This window comes from Cyprinus carpio, chromosome B9 (assembly GCF_018340385.1).
Source record: "Cyprinus carpio isolate SPL01 chromosome B9, ASM1834038v1, whole genome shotgun sequence".
NCBI classification, from domain to species: Eukaryota; Metazoa; Chordata; class Actinopteri; order Cypriniformes; family Cyprinidae; genus Cyprinus; species Cyprinus carpio.
Window position 1 is genome coordinate 10772078 of NC_056605.1, and position 18710 is coordinate 10790787.

Consider the following 18710-nt stretch of genomic DNA (forward strand, 5'->3'; position numbering starts at 1 on the left):
GTGTTACATTGGTGTGAAACCCAGGAAGGAGGAGGCGGGAACTGACAAACATTTAAACCATTTAATAACGGCTCTTGGCTCCGCCCCACTCGTCACATTGAATTGATTAAATAAATGCTTTGTTTATAATGAGGAGGTCTCTTTAAGCTATGAAACTTGCAGGATGTTTTCAAAGACCTCTTATATGCTAAAAGATCAAGGCAAATTTGATTTCTCATGTCATGACCCCTTTAACCCAAACAAAAAAAATGCTGCAGCTCCAGCGTTTTAGGAGCATGTATCCTGTATCTTCACAGCTTTGATGGCATTATGTTTGCACCACAAACTCACCTGTGATGAATGCACTTAATTTTAATTAACTCCTGTCTCATTTGTTTAGTTTGCGTGGTAATTACATTCTTGGAAGTCCACTTTGTAGATATTTCCTATTTAATCTCCATCCTCTTCTGGTTATTCATCCGTGTCCTTCACAATTATAATGCAGGTTGGTAAAAACACAGATGTATCACCTTTGACCTCGGTGTCTTGTGATTTTTTTTTTTACTTTTGACGTTCACTTTAAATTGACTTAATTAGCCCACTTCAATCTCCTCTGCTCTCTCCCCATATCCCGAACATCACCTTCTCTCATTGCGCAGATTATTTTATGAACTTCCTTGATCTGTTGGCCCTTATGGCTCTGGCTTTGTCTTACTGTCACCTCAGTCATCAGGAGACTGTTTGCTCAGCCTGAATTACAGCTTTCTGGCATTGTTGAGACCCATCATTGCTCTGAAAATGCTTTCTCAGTCCCCATTTGAACTAATGAAAAGCATTGATTTCAAGGGATACTCCACCTCAAAATGGAAATTTTGTCATTAATCACTTACCACCATGTTGTTCCTTGTCTTCCTTGTGCTTGTCTTACCGGTAGTAAAAATAGTAACACACAGCCTTCTCATCACAACTAAATGTGCCATGCTCACACACATAGTGTTTGTGTAATCACACAATAGACTTGCAATCAGGCTAGTGCTTTTCCTTGTTAAAAAAGCTGCTTAAGTAGGCTGTCCTTGTTTTGTCCTCGATATGTGTAGTCTGACATTTTTGCAGGCAGTCCTTCATTTATAATGCTATTCATGAGAGTTTTCATGTTTTTATTCAAGTCCACAGAGTTAATTAAAGAACTACTGGACCTAAAAGTCCAACTTTTCCTGTTAAACTTCCAGGTTCTCTCTTACACTGTTTCAAGGCCAGTGTTTGTAAAGTACAGGCTTTACAATGACAGGGCCTGTCTTTAGAGATTTTTGTAGCTCATATCATATGAAATATTTTCCAGTATTATTTACATGCCTCATATTAGAGCTGTTAATTCAGTTCAACGATAAATTATTTATAATAAAAAAAATATGAATTGTAAATTTTGATGTCGTGGTAACTTAAAAGTTGTCTAACTACATTCTTGTAGTTTGTGCACTGTGCCCTGCTCAAGGGTATACAATATTTTGTCCTGTCCCATTTTGTTATGCAGAGATCATAAGTAAGCCATTCATATTTTAAATTCCCTGAAGAGTGTCATCATCACTGTGGCTCTGTGATGCATATTGGTCTTTTGGAAGCAGGTTTGGAAACATCATTATATTACAGTTTCATTGAGTGTGGGGCGCTGTTTAAACAGAAATGAAGAGCTTTAATTATTGACTTTTTCTTTGCTTTGCTTCTTCGCTGATCTTTCTTTTGATTTTATTTTTTTAATTGATGTGACCATGTCTTCTGGCCCTCTCACCCAGTTTTGATTGAAATTACTAGTTTGGCAAGCTTGGAGCGATGTGGAGAATAGTGATGTGTTACTTCATGATGATTGAGTGTTTTATAGCAGTTTTCAACCTTTTCTGACACAGAGATGCCCCATGAGACTCCCAACCACCTCTGGGGTGCAATTAAATGAACATGACAGACTGACACCATATCATTACTTTCATTATTAACATTAACATACTTTGAAGTGATAGTTCACCCAAAATCATTTACTCTCACTCATGTTGCTCCAAACCTGTATAAATCTTTCCTCTGTGAAATGAAAAAAGATATTTTGAAGTCTAAATTAATTTAGACTTATTTGTATTGTCGTCTTCTGGAATAAAAGCAGGCATGAGTCAGAGTAATTAGACGTGGCTTGTAGTCCTCATGTACGTTAGCAGTCTCTTATAATAATGTTAGGCCTCTATTTATAGCCTCTTATAAACAGAATCAAATAAAAGTTAGTTTGCATGAGTTTGTCATAAGTCATAGTTCATTTCCACGGCAACTGTTTACGTGTCCGGGTTTGAATGCGTTTCTTGTGTATGACAAATATCTGTGCACATGACAGGTGGCAAAATAGCAAGAAAAGTTTGACTTACTTAAAAATTTTAGGGTATTCTTTTTGCATGGCTATTTATATAGAGTCTGTTGTCATTTCATTTGTAATATTTCCCCTTTAAACCAGTATAGAATTTCATACTTTATATAATTTCATATTACAGTAAATAATTTCACGTTTTCCCTCATAACCAGTCTTTTCTGTTTTATTTTTTGCTTTTGTTTTTAGCTTTTTATAAATAATATATTGTTTTTAAAATGTAACATATTACATTTTAATATGAAAACATTTATTAAAAAAAAAAGCAAAACATAAATGTGCAAAAATATATAAAGCATTAGTATTTTTTAGAATCCTACTCTGTCTGTTAAGTAACAGTGGAAATTTCATTTGACCCAAGAATTATTATTTTTTCTTTGTAAAATTTTGTTCTCATCTATAGCCTGAAGAGAAGTGGTACAGTCATATAAACTGCAACATGTTATGAGTCCATGTTATGAGTTATGAGTTTCCTCTTGCTCTGTGGATTTTAATGCTTTATTTAATATCACCCCTCACATTGACTGTATAAATGAAATACACAAATAATTTTGTTGTGACGCTACAACTAGGGGATAACCTGATTTTAAAAAGTCTTGTAAATGTCATCTGCTTGTGTTGCCAGGTAATTGTTTTGCATGTAAACCAGTAAAAAGGGTTAATTCAATAAGCTGATTGTGGTAGTTATCAGTGTATAAGTGTGCATGCAGATATCCTTAATGAATGTTAATACGCTTTCTGTCACTGCTCTATGGAAATGAAACAATGTCTTTTTATAATCCAAACTTAAACTCTGATAGAGAGAGAGGTTTTTTTTTATTTATTTTTTTTATAATGCATGTTAAACTGTAAGAAAACAAAACAAAAAATCCATAGAAAAATTACCCGTAGATTTTCCTTTAGGTTTAAGGACTTTCCTTCAACCCTAAAACACAACACAATACAATGTGTATTTCAAAATGTGGATATAACCCCTGTGGAAAATGGATATGGAAAATTCCTTCATATTAAGATTTTCATTTTTTCTTTTTTACAGACTTTTTTTTTATTTTTTATGCAGAAATAGTAGTCCAAAGACCTTAAGCTGTGTAACCTCTTGACTACCAGGGTGTTGATGGGTAATGGTTAGTTATTACCAATACTGTTAAAGAAATAGCTGTATTGTCAGCCCAAAGTAAGTTGTGAGATGAAATGCTAGAAATATAAAAGCAGTGGCATTTGCATGATGCAAAAGCATGAAAGAGTTGCATATCTTCCTCTGTGATGCTGACAGAGCTACAGGCCCTCTATCAATGACCAACACCTCTGAAATATGTGTGGGCCACATGTTTTTTAATAAGAGAGTTTCTACCATTTGGACAGGTGGGCCAAGGAAATTCGATGATTAATGTCACATTTGCTTGAAATTAGATGTTGTCTGTCACTGTGTTAATCACAAATGCCATCCATACTTAATGTGTGCTTACAGATCGGCCCACGTATATTTATATGCTACTGTCACTAAATGAAAAAAGGGGAAACAGACCAAATACTACTACATTCTGAAAAGAATGCACATTTTCCAGTCCAACTGTTATGTTGGTACTATATTAATTTATTTTATTATTATTATTTTTTTTTTTATTTAGGATAATTAAAAAAAATAAGCTCTAGTAATACAGATAAGCTCTAGTAATACATTTTGAGCTTCAGATGCATATAAACCTGAAACCCATATACCTATTGCTGCATGTTCACTGAATAATTAACACTTGCAGCAGAACTCATGGTGTTAATGAGGTTCGCATGTGTCTGTGTCTCACAGGAGGGAGTAGAGGTGAGAGTGGCTCGGATCTTCAACACCTTCGGGTCTCGCATGCACATGAATGATGGGAGAGTGGTCAGTAATTTCATTCTGCAGGCGTTACAGGGAGAGCCGCTGACGGTAAGACCCATTGACCTTGTTAAAATAATGAATCATATACAGTGTAGATTACACCTCCTAACTCTCAATTACTGCTTTGACGCATTTCAGCTTCACCCAGACACACAAATGGGGGTTACTTCAATTTGTAGCCTTGTGAAATTAAAAAGTGGGGCATCCACACAGAATGCTGTCTTTTTTCTTACCTATCAAAAACAACTTTTTTTTTTTTTTATGTTAATCAGATGGGCTTGGAAATGACATTACATTTTGAAAAAAAAAATATTTTTTTCTATGGCTAATTTTAAATGAGCACAGATTTGATTTTCACATGTTTTGCATAATGTCATGTGTTCTGATGTATGATTATGATGCTGTTTTACATTTTTTAGGTTTACGGTTCAGGTTCTCAGACAAGAGCTTTCCAGTATGTGAGGTAAGCACTGATAAAAAAAAAACTAAATAAATCTGTGGGTGGGTTTTCATTTGTTTTGTATCTAGAGCACAAGACGACACATGCAAAAGTAAACAGGTGCTATGAAAATACAAAAACAACAAAATATGGGAGCATAATACTATGATTGGCTGATTTTTCCGCCATTTTGAGCAGTGAATGTTCAAACTGTCCACAAGTGGATTAAAACAAAATGATCTGTGAAGGATGTGTTTAAAGTCAGCGCTCAAAACAAGGAAAATAATACATTGGCTTGTTCTGTATAAATAGGCGATTTCTAAAAAAAAAGATACTTCCATGAACAAAGATTTACGTAACACATCCATCTGTCCCTTTTTTCCCATTTCCATCTGTTTTCATGTCATCTCTAGTTTTCTGTGTTATCCCTTCTAATGTTATTATGCATGTGAATGATAAGAGCAGAGAAAAAAGCCCATCTGGTCTCTTTAATGTCAAAAAACAGCACAAATGAAATGTGTGAACAAATAAAAGTATTAACTACACAATCCCATGTTTTGTCTTAATGAAATGAACCTTGGGGAAAAACAGACCTTCTTGACAGATTGCGTCATGGTGTTTTCAAGGACGGAGGTCGGCTTTTGATGGGATTACTAATGCTTTCTGGTAATTGCGTTGAAGGTATTTCAAAGGCAGAACTCTGTTTTTTGATTTAAAAGGCTGCAGAGTTTGTGTACGGACTGATAATGTGGTGGTGTTTTGGTGGAAGCAAGCTTATCAGTTATTAATGGGTTTTGGACTGATCCCCATGTGATATCCATGTTACTGTGGGATACTTGGGGAAGTGAGACACACAAATGACCAGTGGATATAAATGTGTATATATCATTGTACATTTACAGGGCATTAAACATACACTGCATTCATACACTCTCAGAAATAAAGGTACAAAAGCTGTCACTGGGGCGGTACTTTTTCAAAGGGTCCATTTTGGTACCTTAAAGTGTACATATTAGAAACTAATAGGAACAAAAGTGTACCTTTTGAAAAGGTACCACCCCAGTGACAGCTTTTGTAACTTTATTTCTGAGAGTGTGCATTATATTTTTGTAAGTCTAATGTGTATATATACTTGCGTATAGATATACACACATTTAAAGTTTTAAATGTACTGAATTTCTAATTACTGTTTCATTTTGCATTTTAAAGACTGTCTGGTTTATGCATCTAGCAGTACTCTAATTTTAGGAAAGGGGCCACTTGCAAGCTGATTTGGGGGTGTCTTTCATTGAATCTGAGCTTAGTTAAGCCAAACCTGTCACAAGACTGATTACGACCTGAGGAAAAGTAAGGTTCAGTCTGTTGGTGAAATATGTTATTTTGGCAGGGAGGTCTGGCAGATCCGTCTTGTAGCATCAAGCCTGTTTATGGAAGTTAGTGTTGTATGGCCTTCATCATTTGTGTCAGAAATTTTGTAAATGCCTCTTGGATCTGACTATCACGTGAATTTCACCATTTCCACCTACAGGGAACAGGATGGCAGAAATATTCTCTAAATATACTGCAGTATGGCGCTGTTTGTAGGTGATATTTGAGTATAATTTAATTAAGCCGGTTTCATCTAGAGGTGTAAGGCTGCTTTGGCTCCATCTTTAGAAGACCCAGCACACTCCGGTGGGGTAAGAGATCAGAGCCACCGTGGCTTATTTGAAGTCTCAGTATCTCAGAAGAACAAACATTCTCCTGGATGAGCAAAGTTCACTTAATTAGGACTGTGTAATATAACACACAGGATTGACCACAGAATTTTCTACAGACCACAGTCTTAAATGACAGATATTAATTGAGTGCCTGAAGGCTCTGCCCAGCTTTTAAACATCTGTTCATAAATGAACTACTGGCCACCCTACTGAAGGAAGTGTTTTTGGCATTGATAACGCTGGGGAGTTCATTAAACTCATAATTCGGGTACATTCAAACAGCATAATTCAGAGGGAAATGTAGAGTGACTTCATACTTGTAACTCCACAGGTACAGTATGGCTTTGCAACATTACCACTAAAAATAGGATGCATTTGAAATTTAGAGGGAACTTTTCCTTTATACAGCCTTTTAATATGTATACATAGTACAGATGAGAGTGCAAGAAGCCAAGTCCAATCCTTTGAACATAAAGTATATACCTTTTAAGAGGCATTTACAGTAACTTAACCTCTTAACCTTTTTTTTTTTTTAAAGAAATATTTTACATTTTAACAGATGATGTGGTTTAATAGAATTTTGTAATTGTGTAAAATAACATTTAATTTTAATCTAATTGAGATAAGCCTGGCTTATTTGGTAAACTTGTTTTCATGAAACAGACTGGATACCTTAAATGAATCCCATTGAAAACAAAAACATCAAGCACATTAATGTAATATAAATTATTTATAGAGTATTTAAAATTTTCTTAAAGCAGTGTTTTTGTTCAGTGTGTTAAATGTTCATAATACCTATACAAATATAACTAAAATAAAGAAATCAACAGCATAAAGAGTCTTTAGTAGGTCAGATAACTAGCCCACAGTTCTCTTTGTGATTCTTTGAAGCTGACTGAAATTGTTTACAGCTCTTCCAAAAATGTAAAATAGTTATGAATTGCAATGAGCATGTTGGAAAACTTGATGAACTAATCTATACAAATTAAGAAATCTTTCAACCTTGACTTTCAATTTTGAACTTTCAAACGTTTGCCTCAGGATATATTGATTCTGTATTTAAACACATTGTTATTCAGATAATGCATGTCTGACATTTTGCCATTAAATTGTTTATAGCATTGTATGCAGATAGGTCTTTTGGACAGCAGAACCTCGACCTTTAAAAGAAGAGCATAGTAAGATCAGATTGGTTGATAAGAATTAAAAGGTTCACTCTGGAAGAGACCATGACAGGCAGTAGATAAGAGCAGGATTGGCCAAACAAACCAGATTAGAAGTTGTTGCATTACATTTAAAACAAGGCAGTGGCACCAAATCAACATATTGAAGGTGTCCCATACAAGCAGCTTGTAGTTTCACTCACTATACCCAAACATGATATCCTATACCATCTTGGCCCTCTTATCTGTGATGTTTCTCAGTCATATAAGTCTTCGTAAAATCTGCTTTTTCTCCTTTGTGGTTTAAGACATTTCACCACTTGTTTTATCAGTTTTAATGGCATTATTGTCCCTATGAAAAGCAGGAAAGCTGCAGCCTGAGCTGCTCTTATATACTTACTAAGTTGTCACAATACCAAATTCCAGTAGCTGATATCAATACCAGTGAAATTGCACAACTGTTGTTGTTAGTTTCGATATCGAAAGGTAACTATTAATATGCATATGGTCTGGAGGAAAAGACATCAGTCAAAAGTCACACCAAAATAAGCATGAGATGATCGGAGGTAAAGTGAACTCATATATAAACATGGCACTTGTTTGAAAACTTGGATTTCCACCAGCTCTGATATCCCTCTCAGGGTCAGAGCCCACACCGCTCAAGGAGATAGCGCTGCAGCTCTGGTGTGATTCATCCTAAAGATAAATACGGTAGTGTTATCTCAAATAAGCAGTGTACACTCGGTGAAGAGAAGATGGACCAGTATGATTGATCTCATCGCGTTATTACAGGGAAAGAGACCAATTCACATTTATCATTCCAGCTGTATTGACAGATCAAAGTCAGCTCTTGTGGCTCGTGTTTGGCGCACATCTAAAAGGAATAGTTCACCCTGAAAATGAAAACTCTGCCCTGATTTATTCCCTCATGTTATTCTAAACCGGGTGTTTGTTTGTTTTTTCTTTAAACGTGGAACACAAAAAGTTTTGTCAGAAAATAACAGAATTATAATTCTTGGGTGAACCATTCTTATGACTTTGAGTAAATTCTCTCTTTTTTAAGTTATATTTTGAGTCATTTTGCTAGTATTCAGAAGTGATGGAATTCCTGCCAGTGATGGTGTTACAGTTAGTGTTTCTTGTTGTCGTTTGTGTGTGTGTCAAGACTTTTTTGTATTTCAGCAAGTATTAGGTATTTTTTATTTATCTGGACCAGCTGCTAATTTTTTCTATTTTGGCAATAAGTGTTATAATCTGACAATTATTTTAACAGTGCTGGGCTCTGGGGATACCAGTACAAGTAGAGATGCACAAAGAGCTCTTATTCTCTTTACAGTTCTGTCTTTTAAATTATTTTGGGAAGAAAAAACTAAATGAAAAAGTGTTACAGTGTTTGCCTTTCTATTATAAGCAATACAAAGACAGATGTTATAATACTTTCCCATATACTGTTAGCATTCAGCAAACACACATCTATATCATTTACATTACATTTACATTTAATCATTTAGCAGACGCTTTTATCCAAAGCGACTTACAAATGAAAACAATAGAAGCAATCAGACCAGCGAGAGAACAACAACAGTATACAAGTGCCATGACAAGTCTCAGTTAGTCTAGCACAGAACACATAGCTAAGGTTTTTTTTTTTTTTTTTTTCATATAATTTCAACAAATCTTACATATAATTTTACAAACCTGGCAAACTTGGTGAATCCAGCTGTTAGATCTTCTGATGTGTGAAATTGTAGTCTGCATAAAAATGCATGTAAATTGGATGCAAACAGGAGAATCCCTAATTTCAAACTATGCTCCTCAAGCCCTCCGATTATTGTAAAACTGGGATTTGTTTTACACATTTTGTTATTTGCCAGTCAGAAATGTGGACACTGTTGACTGATACTAACATTACCTCCTCAGAAAACCTCTTCTCATGAAGATGTGATATTTGACTTAACATGACTGTTTCTGTCAACCCCATTATAAGTTAATTCAGAACATTTTCAAAAAATCCCCTCCATGCTTCATGCAAGAGTGTAAGGCGCACAGCTTGAGAAAAGACCTGGTAAGAGAATGTTCTTTGTGGAGCACATCTGATGTGATTCACATTACACTGTCCTATATAATAATGAATTTATGACTGTCTTGCACAATGTTGAGCTCCACGTGGCAGCACCCAGCTCTTAGTCTCTATTTTATAAATTTGTCATTCACTTTTTTAGACATTTATTAATTCTTAAAACACACATGATGGAGAAAGATGTTAAAGGGATACTCCACTCCAAAATGAAAATTTTGTCATTAATCACTTACCCCCATGTTGTCCCAAACCCTTAAAAGCTTTGTTCGTCTTCAGAACACAATTTAAGATACTTTTGATGAAAACCGGGAGGCTTGTGACTGTCCCATAGACTGCCGAATAAATAACAGTGTCAAGGTCCATAAAAAGGTATGAAAGTCGTCATCAGAATACTCCATCTGCCATCAGACATTTTGTAAGCGAAGAAAACAAAAATAACGACTTTATTCAACAATTCCTTTGTCAACGGTCTCCTCTGTGTCTCTCCATATCACCGTATGCTGTGTATGCTCTTCTGTATCATCCGCGCCAAAAGGATGCGCTGTTTTCTTTCAAATCAAAGCTAAATACACGTAGTAACAGCGCATCTTTGTGGCGCGGATGATAACTCATATAACCCAAATTGCACGTCTGATGGCAGATGGAGTATTCACATCACAGTATGTTAAGGGGCATAACATTTATATCAGATGCCTGAGGCCTGCGGCCAATCACAACACACAACGCTTTTCAGACCGATGAGCTTTGTAAAAAATGACACGTTTCAGAAAGGTGGGACATAGAGGAGAAACAATAATGTACAGTATCTGGAAAATAATTTGGGGTTTTTTTTAACCTTAAACCACAAACATTTCATTACACCATATATATGACCCCTTTAATTTTGTTTTTCTTGAGCAGTCAGAGGTGGACTTGCTGGTGTGTTTGGGATCATTGTCCTGCTGCATAACCCAAGTGCGCTTGAGGTCACAAACTGACGGCCGGACATTCTCCTTCAGGATATTCTGATAGAGTGCAGAATTCATGGTTCCATCAATTATGGCAAGTCGTCCAGGTCCTGAAGCTGCAAAGTAGGCATGGGCTGATTACCAGTTTCAAGGTATACCGCGATTTGAAAATTTCACGTTTTCAAAACCACTAATATTTTCCATTATACCGTTCCTGCGGTATGCACTGTTTTCCATGTCTCCTTAAAGACTGAAAGAGTAGGAATCCCTCAGGCTGAGTGCAGTGTAGTGAGTAACACTGAGCCCTCCTCCTGTTGGTGCAAGCGAGTGGTCAGTCACGTGTGTGTAGGACGGCCGAACTTAAGGAGCTGCCCCCGGAACTTAAGGCCCGGGTACACTTCACATTCAGCGTTCCTTTCCGTCTCGTGCACAGCCCGTCCGAACAGCTTTCAAAAGTATACTCAACCGTAGATGAGCGCGGACGGATGAACTCGACACATGCGCAGTACCACAGGCTGCGCGGCTGTCCGCGAGCCCTCTTGATGACGAAAATAACATAATGCAGATGGTGCACTGACGGACGTAGTATACTTTGGCCTTTACGAGATCGGCAACCGACCATTCTTTGCCTTAATTGCAACTGTTCTGGACTTGCAGAAACTGCGTTGCAATGCAGTCATTTTCCAAAATGTAATTTATTTGAAAATATGAAGTCTGTTAAGGCCCGTTAACACAGGCCAGAGACGCTGAAGAAAAATACTGTAGCAGGCAGATCACTCACTGTTAATGATGCACGAACTATTGGAAGAAAATCCTCAATACTGATTTGGGGGTTTATTCTGTATGAATGTGTGTCTGAGGGGAGCTGACTGTCTTCTGAAAAGTTTACGTGGTATTTTCTTTTCATCTCATCTCGGTTTAGTTCATATTAAAGCAGTATTTCAGCAGCTTTGTTTACAGCGGTAACCAAGGAAACGCTGTATCTGGTCTGTATCTTGTGTTCCAGAGGCGCCTCCTGCTGTCAGAGAGTGAATATGCATCTCATTTAGAGCTTCTGCTGTTTGTTTCGTTCAGGCATGTAGTATAATTTCACAAAGCTTGTCAGAACATTCTGTTTTTGCTTCAGATTGGGTTATTATTAAATCAAATTACGTGTATGGTTATTATTATATAACTAAAATGATATGAAATGATATAAAATGGTATGTAGAATTAAAATTAAATAACTGTAATTACAGATTTAGGTTAAATAAAGATGTCAGACTTAATTTTTTTCATTTTAGGAAACAAATGAAAAAAAATAAACTAATTCTACTGTTTCTAATATTCTGTATGTTGATCAAAAACAAAATATATTGTGTCATTTAATAACACATTTCAGAGCTGTAACAATACCGTGATACTGTGATAATATCATACCGGCCCATGCCTGCTGCAAAGCATCCCAGACCATCACACTACCACCACCATGTTTGACTGTTGGTATGATGTTCTGTTTATAAAATCCTGTGTTGGTTTAACGCCAGATGTAACGGGACACACACCTTCTAAAAAGTTCAACTCGTCTCATCAATCCACGGAATACTTGCCCAAAAGTCTTGGGCATAATCAAGATATTTTTTGGCAAATGTGAGATGAGCCTTTGTGTTCTTTTTGGCCAGCAATGGCTTTTGCCTTGGATCTCTCCCATGGATGCCATTTTGCATAGTCTCTTACTTATTGTTGAATCATGAACACTGACCTTAATTCAGGAAAGTAGGGCCTGCAGTTCTTTAGATGATGTTCTGTGTTCTTTTATGACTTCCTTGATGAGTCGTCATTGCGATCTTGGAGTAATTTTGGTGGGCCAGTCACTCCTGGGAAGGTTCACCACTGTTCCAAGTTTTCTCCATTTGTGGTTAACGGCTCTGACCTTGGTTCACTGGAGTCCCAAAGTCTTAGAAATAGCTTTATAACCCTTTCCAGGCTGATACATGTCAACTGTTTTGTTTCTTATGTTCTTGAATTTCTTAGATTGTGGCATGATGTGTTGCTCTTTAAGCATGCTTTACTTTGTCAGACAGGTTCTTTTTAAGTGATTTCTTGATTCAACAGGACTGGCAGTAATCAGACCTGGGTGTGGCTAGTAAAATTTAACTCCGCTTTCTAAAACAATGTGGTTAATCACAGTTCTTTCAACATTTAACACGAGGGGCCAGGCAGGTTTTGGACAGCTTTTTTCCTTTAATAAATGAAATCATCATTTAAAAACTGCATTTTGTATTTACTTGCATTATCTTTGTGTAATATTAAGAATTGATTGATGATCTGAATCTTTTAAGTGTGACAAATATGCAAAAAATTATATATATTAAAAAAAAAAACGGAAGGGGGTACCTTTTCACGGCACTGACTGTACATATACCCCCCCACACACACATATATAATAATTAGTATTCTTTTTTTTTTAATCTATTCTAGATTCTAGGGCATAATAGTAATGATTATAGATAGATCCAAAACTATTATTTGTAAGCAACTAGCAATTTTTCCAACAAGCCATTTGTCAACACTGAACCATTACTGTGTCAAGGAGCAAAACTATTTCACTTGACACAATAATGACTAATCAAAAGATTTTTGAAGAGGTACACAGTTACGAGTGGCATTTTGGGCCAATGAGACTGCACAGTGCTACAAGGTCAAGTGCTTAATTAAATGCTCTAACTCTACCTGCACTAGCAGGTTTGGTTTGGTTTGGTTCGGTTCTTTTGTCCTTGTGGAGGTGTAGATGACAGCACTTGAGACTGTTATTAATGGTCTTAGCATCATTATGCTGTCACCTCTCTGAGACTGAATGGACTGGATGTGTGCTGAAAATCTTACATTGAATTGAAAATCTGTTACTGAATCTGAAGGTTTGAATGGCTGCGCTGGTGTGTTAGCGAGATCTCTGCTGCCCCGCTGTGTTCATGCCCACATACACACACACTGAAGGAATTCACATGTGTGTCTGAACACCCTGAAGAGAAAATGAACTGTGACTCATTCATATAACCAGATTTGCAAATTGCCAAAGGCTTCTATTGAATTAATGAGTTTAAATAGTTTATCATTTTATTTCCATTTCGTTCACTTGCCCGTCACTTCATATGAAGTCATCGTATCTGCATTGTTCTTTCCCTGTGCTTTGTCGTGATGCCACATACTCTGGTTTAGTTGTTTCTTTTTTCTCCAGTGATCTGGTGAATGGCCTGGTGTCCCTGATGAACAGTAACGTCAGTAGTCCAGTTAACCTGGTGAGTTTAGCATTTTGCTTTCAGGCATTATTCACACATTGAGTTGTTATATATGTATATAAAATACTCTGTAATTGTTAATATATGATATATGGAAACAGTCAAGTATTTTGGAGTTTAGGGCTGGCTTTCAGGTGTACTGTAATGTTGAATGGCTAGTTATCATTTTATATTTGTTTTATGATTGGAAAATGAGTTGATAAATGATTCATAAGTGAGGGGTTTGTTGTGTTTATTGTAGTTAACATAACTTTCAAATACTTCAGCTTCAGCTAGTTGGCAAGGAAACATTTAGTTTAGCTTAATTGTTATTTAAAAAAAAAAATCACAATAAATAAAATTAAAACTGAAATAACAAATAAAAAGGAGAAAAACAACTAAATTTCTAGATCTTTCAAATTTAATGACTAAATGATTAATTGCAAAAACCTGTGCATTCCATTTTAAGTGATTCAGTTATGTTTTTTTTTTTTTTAATAATCTAGTGTTAATTTACAAATAAACTATTGATCATTGTTATAGTAATTAATATTAACCAAAACACAAAAACAGACAATTTGGTCATTTGATTACATGAAAATATGTTTGTCATGTTTAACCAAGTACATTTATGTTATTTGGACTGGACAACTATTATAAATCTAAAAAAGACTTCTATTCTCTTCTCTTCTACCCTCTCCCTTCCTCTCCCCTCCTCTCCTCTTCACTTCTCTCCCCTCCCCTCCTCTCCTCCCCTCTCTTCTCCTCTCCTCTTCACTTTATTCCCTCCCCTCCCCCTCCCCTCCTCCCTCCTCCCCTCCCCTCCTCTCTCTCGCCTCCTCCCCTTTTCCCTCCGCCTCCTCTCCTCTTCACTCTTCTCTCCCCTCCCCTCTTCCCTCCCTCCCCTCCCCCTTCTCTCCTTCTCTCCTCTCCCTTCCCTCCCTCCTCTCCTCTCCTCTTCCCTTCTCTCCTTCCTCCCCTCCCCCCTCTTCTCCTCTCCTCTCTTCACTTCACTCTCCCTTCCTCCTCCCCCCTCTCCTCTCCCTCCTCTCCTCCCTCTCTCCTCTCCTCTTCACTTTTCTCTTCCTCCCCTCTCTCCAATCCTCCTCTTCAACTTTTTCCCTCTTCCTCATCCTCACCCTCCCCTCCCTCCTCCCCTCCCTCCCTTCTCTCTCGCTCCCCTCCTCTCCCTCCTCCTCCCTCTTCTCCCCTCTTCTTCACTTCTCTCCTCTCCGTCCTCTGTCACTCCCCCCCTTCTCCCCTCCTCTCCCTCCTCTCCTCTTCACTCTCCCCCCTCCCTCCCCTCCCCTTTCCCCCCTCCCCCTCTATCTCTTCCTCTCATCTCCTCCTCCGTCTCCCTCTTGGCTCTCCTCACCCCTCTCCTTCCCCTCCTCCTCCTCTCCTCGCCTCTTCCTTCCTTTCACTTCCCTCATCCTCTCCTCTTCTTCCTCGTTCTGCCCTCCTTTCCTCTCCTCCCCTCTCCCTTCCTCCCCTCCCTCCTCCCTCTCCTCTACCCCTCTTCTCTCTTTCTCCTCTTTCTTTTCTTCCTCTCCTCTCCTCTCCAATTCCTTCTCCCTCCCCTTTTCTTCCCTCCCCTCCCCCTCCTCTCCTTCTCTCTCTCCTCCTCCTCTCCTCTTCCTTCCTCTCCCCTTCCTCTCTTTCTCCTTCTTTCACCCCCTCTCTTTCCCCTCCCCCTTCTCCTTCTCTTTCCCCCCCTCTTCCTCCCCTCTTCCTCCTCCCCTCCTTCCTCCTCTTCCTCTTTCTCCTCCCCTTCATCCTCCTCCCCTCCTCTCCTCCCTCTCCTCTCCCTCCTCTCCTCTTCTCTTCTTTCTCCCTTCTCCTCTCCTCCCTTTCTTCTTCTCCCCTCCCCCTCTCCCCTCCTTCACCTACCCTCTCCCCCCCCTCTCCCTCCTCCCTCTTCCTCCTCTCCTCTCCTCTTCTCCTCTCTCCTCCCTCTTCTCTCCTCCCCTCCCCTCCTCCCCCTCATCTCCCTCCCCTCCCCTGTCCTCTCTCCTCTCTCCTAACTCCCCCCTCCCTTCCTTTCTCTTCCCCCCTACTCCTCTCCCCTCCCCTTCTCTCCCCCCTCTCCTATCTCCTCCTTCCTCTCCGCTCCTCCACCCCCCCCCCCCCCTCTCTCCTCCCCTTCCCTCTCCCCCCCCTCCCCTCCTCCCTCAATTCTCTCCTCTCATCCCTTGCCTCCCCTCCCCCTCCCCCCCCTACCTCTCCCCTCCCCCCCTCGCCCTCCCCTCCTCTTCACCTTCCCCTTCCCCCCTCCCCCCCCTCCCTCCTCCCCTCCTCGTCCTCTTCTCCTCCTCGCTTCTCCCCCTCCTCCTCTCCCCTCCCCCATTCTCGGGCCCTTCCTCGCCTCTCCTCCCCCTCCTCTCCTCCCCGCGCCCTTCCTCTCCTCTTTCCCTCTCCCTCTCCTCCCTTCCTTCTTTTCTTCCAATTCGCTCCCCTCCCCCCTCCTTCTTCTTTCCCCGCCGCTTCCTTTCTTCCCCCTCCCTCTCTTCTCTCCTCCCCGCTTTTTCCCTCCTCCGCTCCCTCTTCCTCCCCCCCCCCTCCTCTCCCCTCCTCCCCCTCTTTCTCCCCTCCCCTCCCTCCCCTCTCCGCCGCCTCCTCACTCCGTCTCGCTCCTTCCCTCCTCTTCCTATCCTCATCCCCGCTTCTCCTCTTCCGCCGCTCCTCTTTCCTCTTCTCCCCCCTCTTTCTCTAGCTCTCCCTCCCTCCCTTTCCCTCCTCTCCTCTTCCTCTTCGCCCCTCTCTCCCTCCTCTCCCTCCCTCCTCTTCCCTCTCCCTCTCCTCGGCCCTCTCCCCTTCTTTCTCCTCTCTTTCCTTCCTTCCCTCTTCTCCTCCCCCTCCTTCCCCCTCCCCTCCTCCCCTCCCCTCTCCCCTCCCCTCCCTTCTTCCCTTCCCCTCCCTTCCTCGCCTCTCCTCTCCTCTCCCTTCCTCCCCCTCCTCTTCTTCCCCTCTCCCCCTCTTCCTCTTCCGCCCTTCTCTTCGCTCCCTCTCTCCTCCCCTTTCTGTCCACTCCTCCTCCCTCCATCTCCCCTCCCGCCTTCTCTCCCCCTCCTCCCCTCGCCGCCTTCACTTCTCCCCCCTCTCCCCTCTTCACTTCTCCTCCCCCCTCCCCTCCTCCCTCTCCCCTCCTCTCTCTCTTTCTATCCTCTTCCTTCGTCCTCCCCCTCCCTCTTTCACTTCTCTCCTTCTCCCTCCCTCCCCCCCTCCCCTCCTCTCCTTTTCCCTTCTCCGCTTCCCCTCCCCTCTCCTCTTCCCCTCTCTCTCTTCCTCCCTCCTCTCCTCTTCCTCCTAGTCTCCCCTTCCTTTCCCCTCTCCCCTCCTCTCCTCCCCTCCCTCCCCTCTCCCCTCCTTCCTCTTTCTCTCCCCCTCCACTTCTCTTCTCATCCCTTCCTCCTCCCTCCTCCTCCCCTCTCCCCTCCTCTCCTCCCCCCTCCCCTCCTCTCCCCCCTTCTCCACCCCCCTCCTTCCTCCTCTCCTCCCCTCTCCTCTCCTATCCTCTCCCCCTCCCCCTTCTCTCCCCTTCCTCTTCACTTCTCTCCCTCCTCTCCTTCCCCCTATCTCCCCTCCCACTCTCCCTCCTCTTCCCCTCCTTTTCTCTTTTTCCTCCCCTCTCTCAGTTTCCCCTCTCCCCTTCCCTTCTCTCCTCCCTCTCCCTCCTCCCCTCCCTCCTCCCTCCCTCTCCCATCCTCTCCTCCCCTCTTCGCCCTCTCTCCTCCCTTCTTCTCCGTCCTTCCTCCTCCTCCTCCCCTCTTCCCGTCCTCTCCCCTCTCCCCTCCTCTTCCCTCCTTCCTTTTCCTCCCTCTCCCTCCCTCCCCTTCTCCTTTCATCCTTCTCCTCCCCTTCCTCCTCCTCCCTCCCCCCTCCTCTCCCTCTCCCCCTCCCTCCTCCCTCTTTCTCCCTCCCTCTCCTGTCCCTCTCCTCCCTTCTCTTCCCTCTCCCCTTCCTCATACTCCCCTCCTCCTTCCGCTCTCCTCTCCATTCCTCCCCTCCTCGTCTCCTTTCCCCCCTCTCCTGTCCTCTCCCCCTCCTCTGCTCACTTCCTCCCCTTTCCCCCTTCCCCTCCTCTCCTCTCCTCTTCCTCCCGCTTCCCTCTCCTTCCTTCCTCTCTCCCGTCTCGCTTTCAGATCCACTCCTCTCCACTCCTCTTCACTTCCCCTCTTCACTTCTCTCTCTACTTTCTCCTTCTGTCACATCCTCTTCTCTCCTACCTCCTCTCCTCTCCTCTCCTCCCCTCTCCTAGGGCAATCCAGAGGAACACACTATACTAGAGTTTGCACAGCTTATTAAAAGTCTAGTTGGTAAGTAGAAATTTTATAAAATTGCAAATGAGGTTTTAGAATCTGTGATTAAATTAACAGCACGCCGCTGATTGTCTCCTCAGTGAGCCGCAGTCATATTCAGTTCCTTCCAGAAGCACAGGATGATCCACAGAGAAGACGGCCAGATATCCGCAAGGCCAAAATGCTTCTGGGCTGGGAACCTGTGGTGAGCTTCATGAATATTAGGGCAATTTTACCTAAAACTTTGTGTATGTAGTTTTTTTTTTTAATAGAATTACTTTTATTTATTTATTGTTTTTATTTTTTCTATTATTCTTATACATTTTATTTAGAAAAATGTTATGTTTATATATTAAAATATATTTATATATAATATAAATTATACGAATATAAATATATACATGTAAATATTTTTTAAATATATACTGTATACGTGTGTCTTTATATATACAAAATAAATATACACAGAACACACACATTTATTATATAAACAAAAACCTTTATTTTGGATGCAATTAAACGTTGCCCAGCACTAATTTTTATATATTTTTTAATTTATTTAATATGCTC

At 40.7% G+C, this 18710-nt stretch overlaps 1 protein-coding gene across 1 annotated transcript in view; it reads left to right on the forward strand.

The window, feature by feature from the left end:
• The window catches only part of LOC109095697 (UDP-glucuronic acid decarboxylase 1), a 56858-nt gene that overhangs the window by 37052 nt on the left and 1096 nt on the right, over positions 1 to 18710 (forward strand). Inside the window, exons 10-14 of the mRNA XM_042730891.1 lie at positions 4185 to 4304; positions 4676 to 4719; positions 13803 to 13863; positions 18101 to 18158; positions 18242 to 18345. Coding sequence (XP_042586825.1) covers positions 4185 to 4304; positions 4676 to 4719; positions 13803 to 13863; positions 18101 to 18158; positions 18242 to 18345 — 387 coding nt within the window. The remainder of the gene's footprint in view (positions 1 to 4184; positions 4305 to 4675; positions 4720 to 13802; positions 13864 to 18100; positions 18159 to 18241; positions 18346 to 18710) is intronic.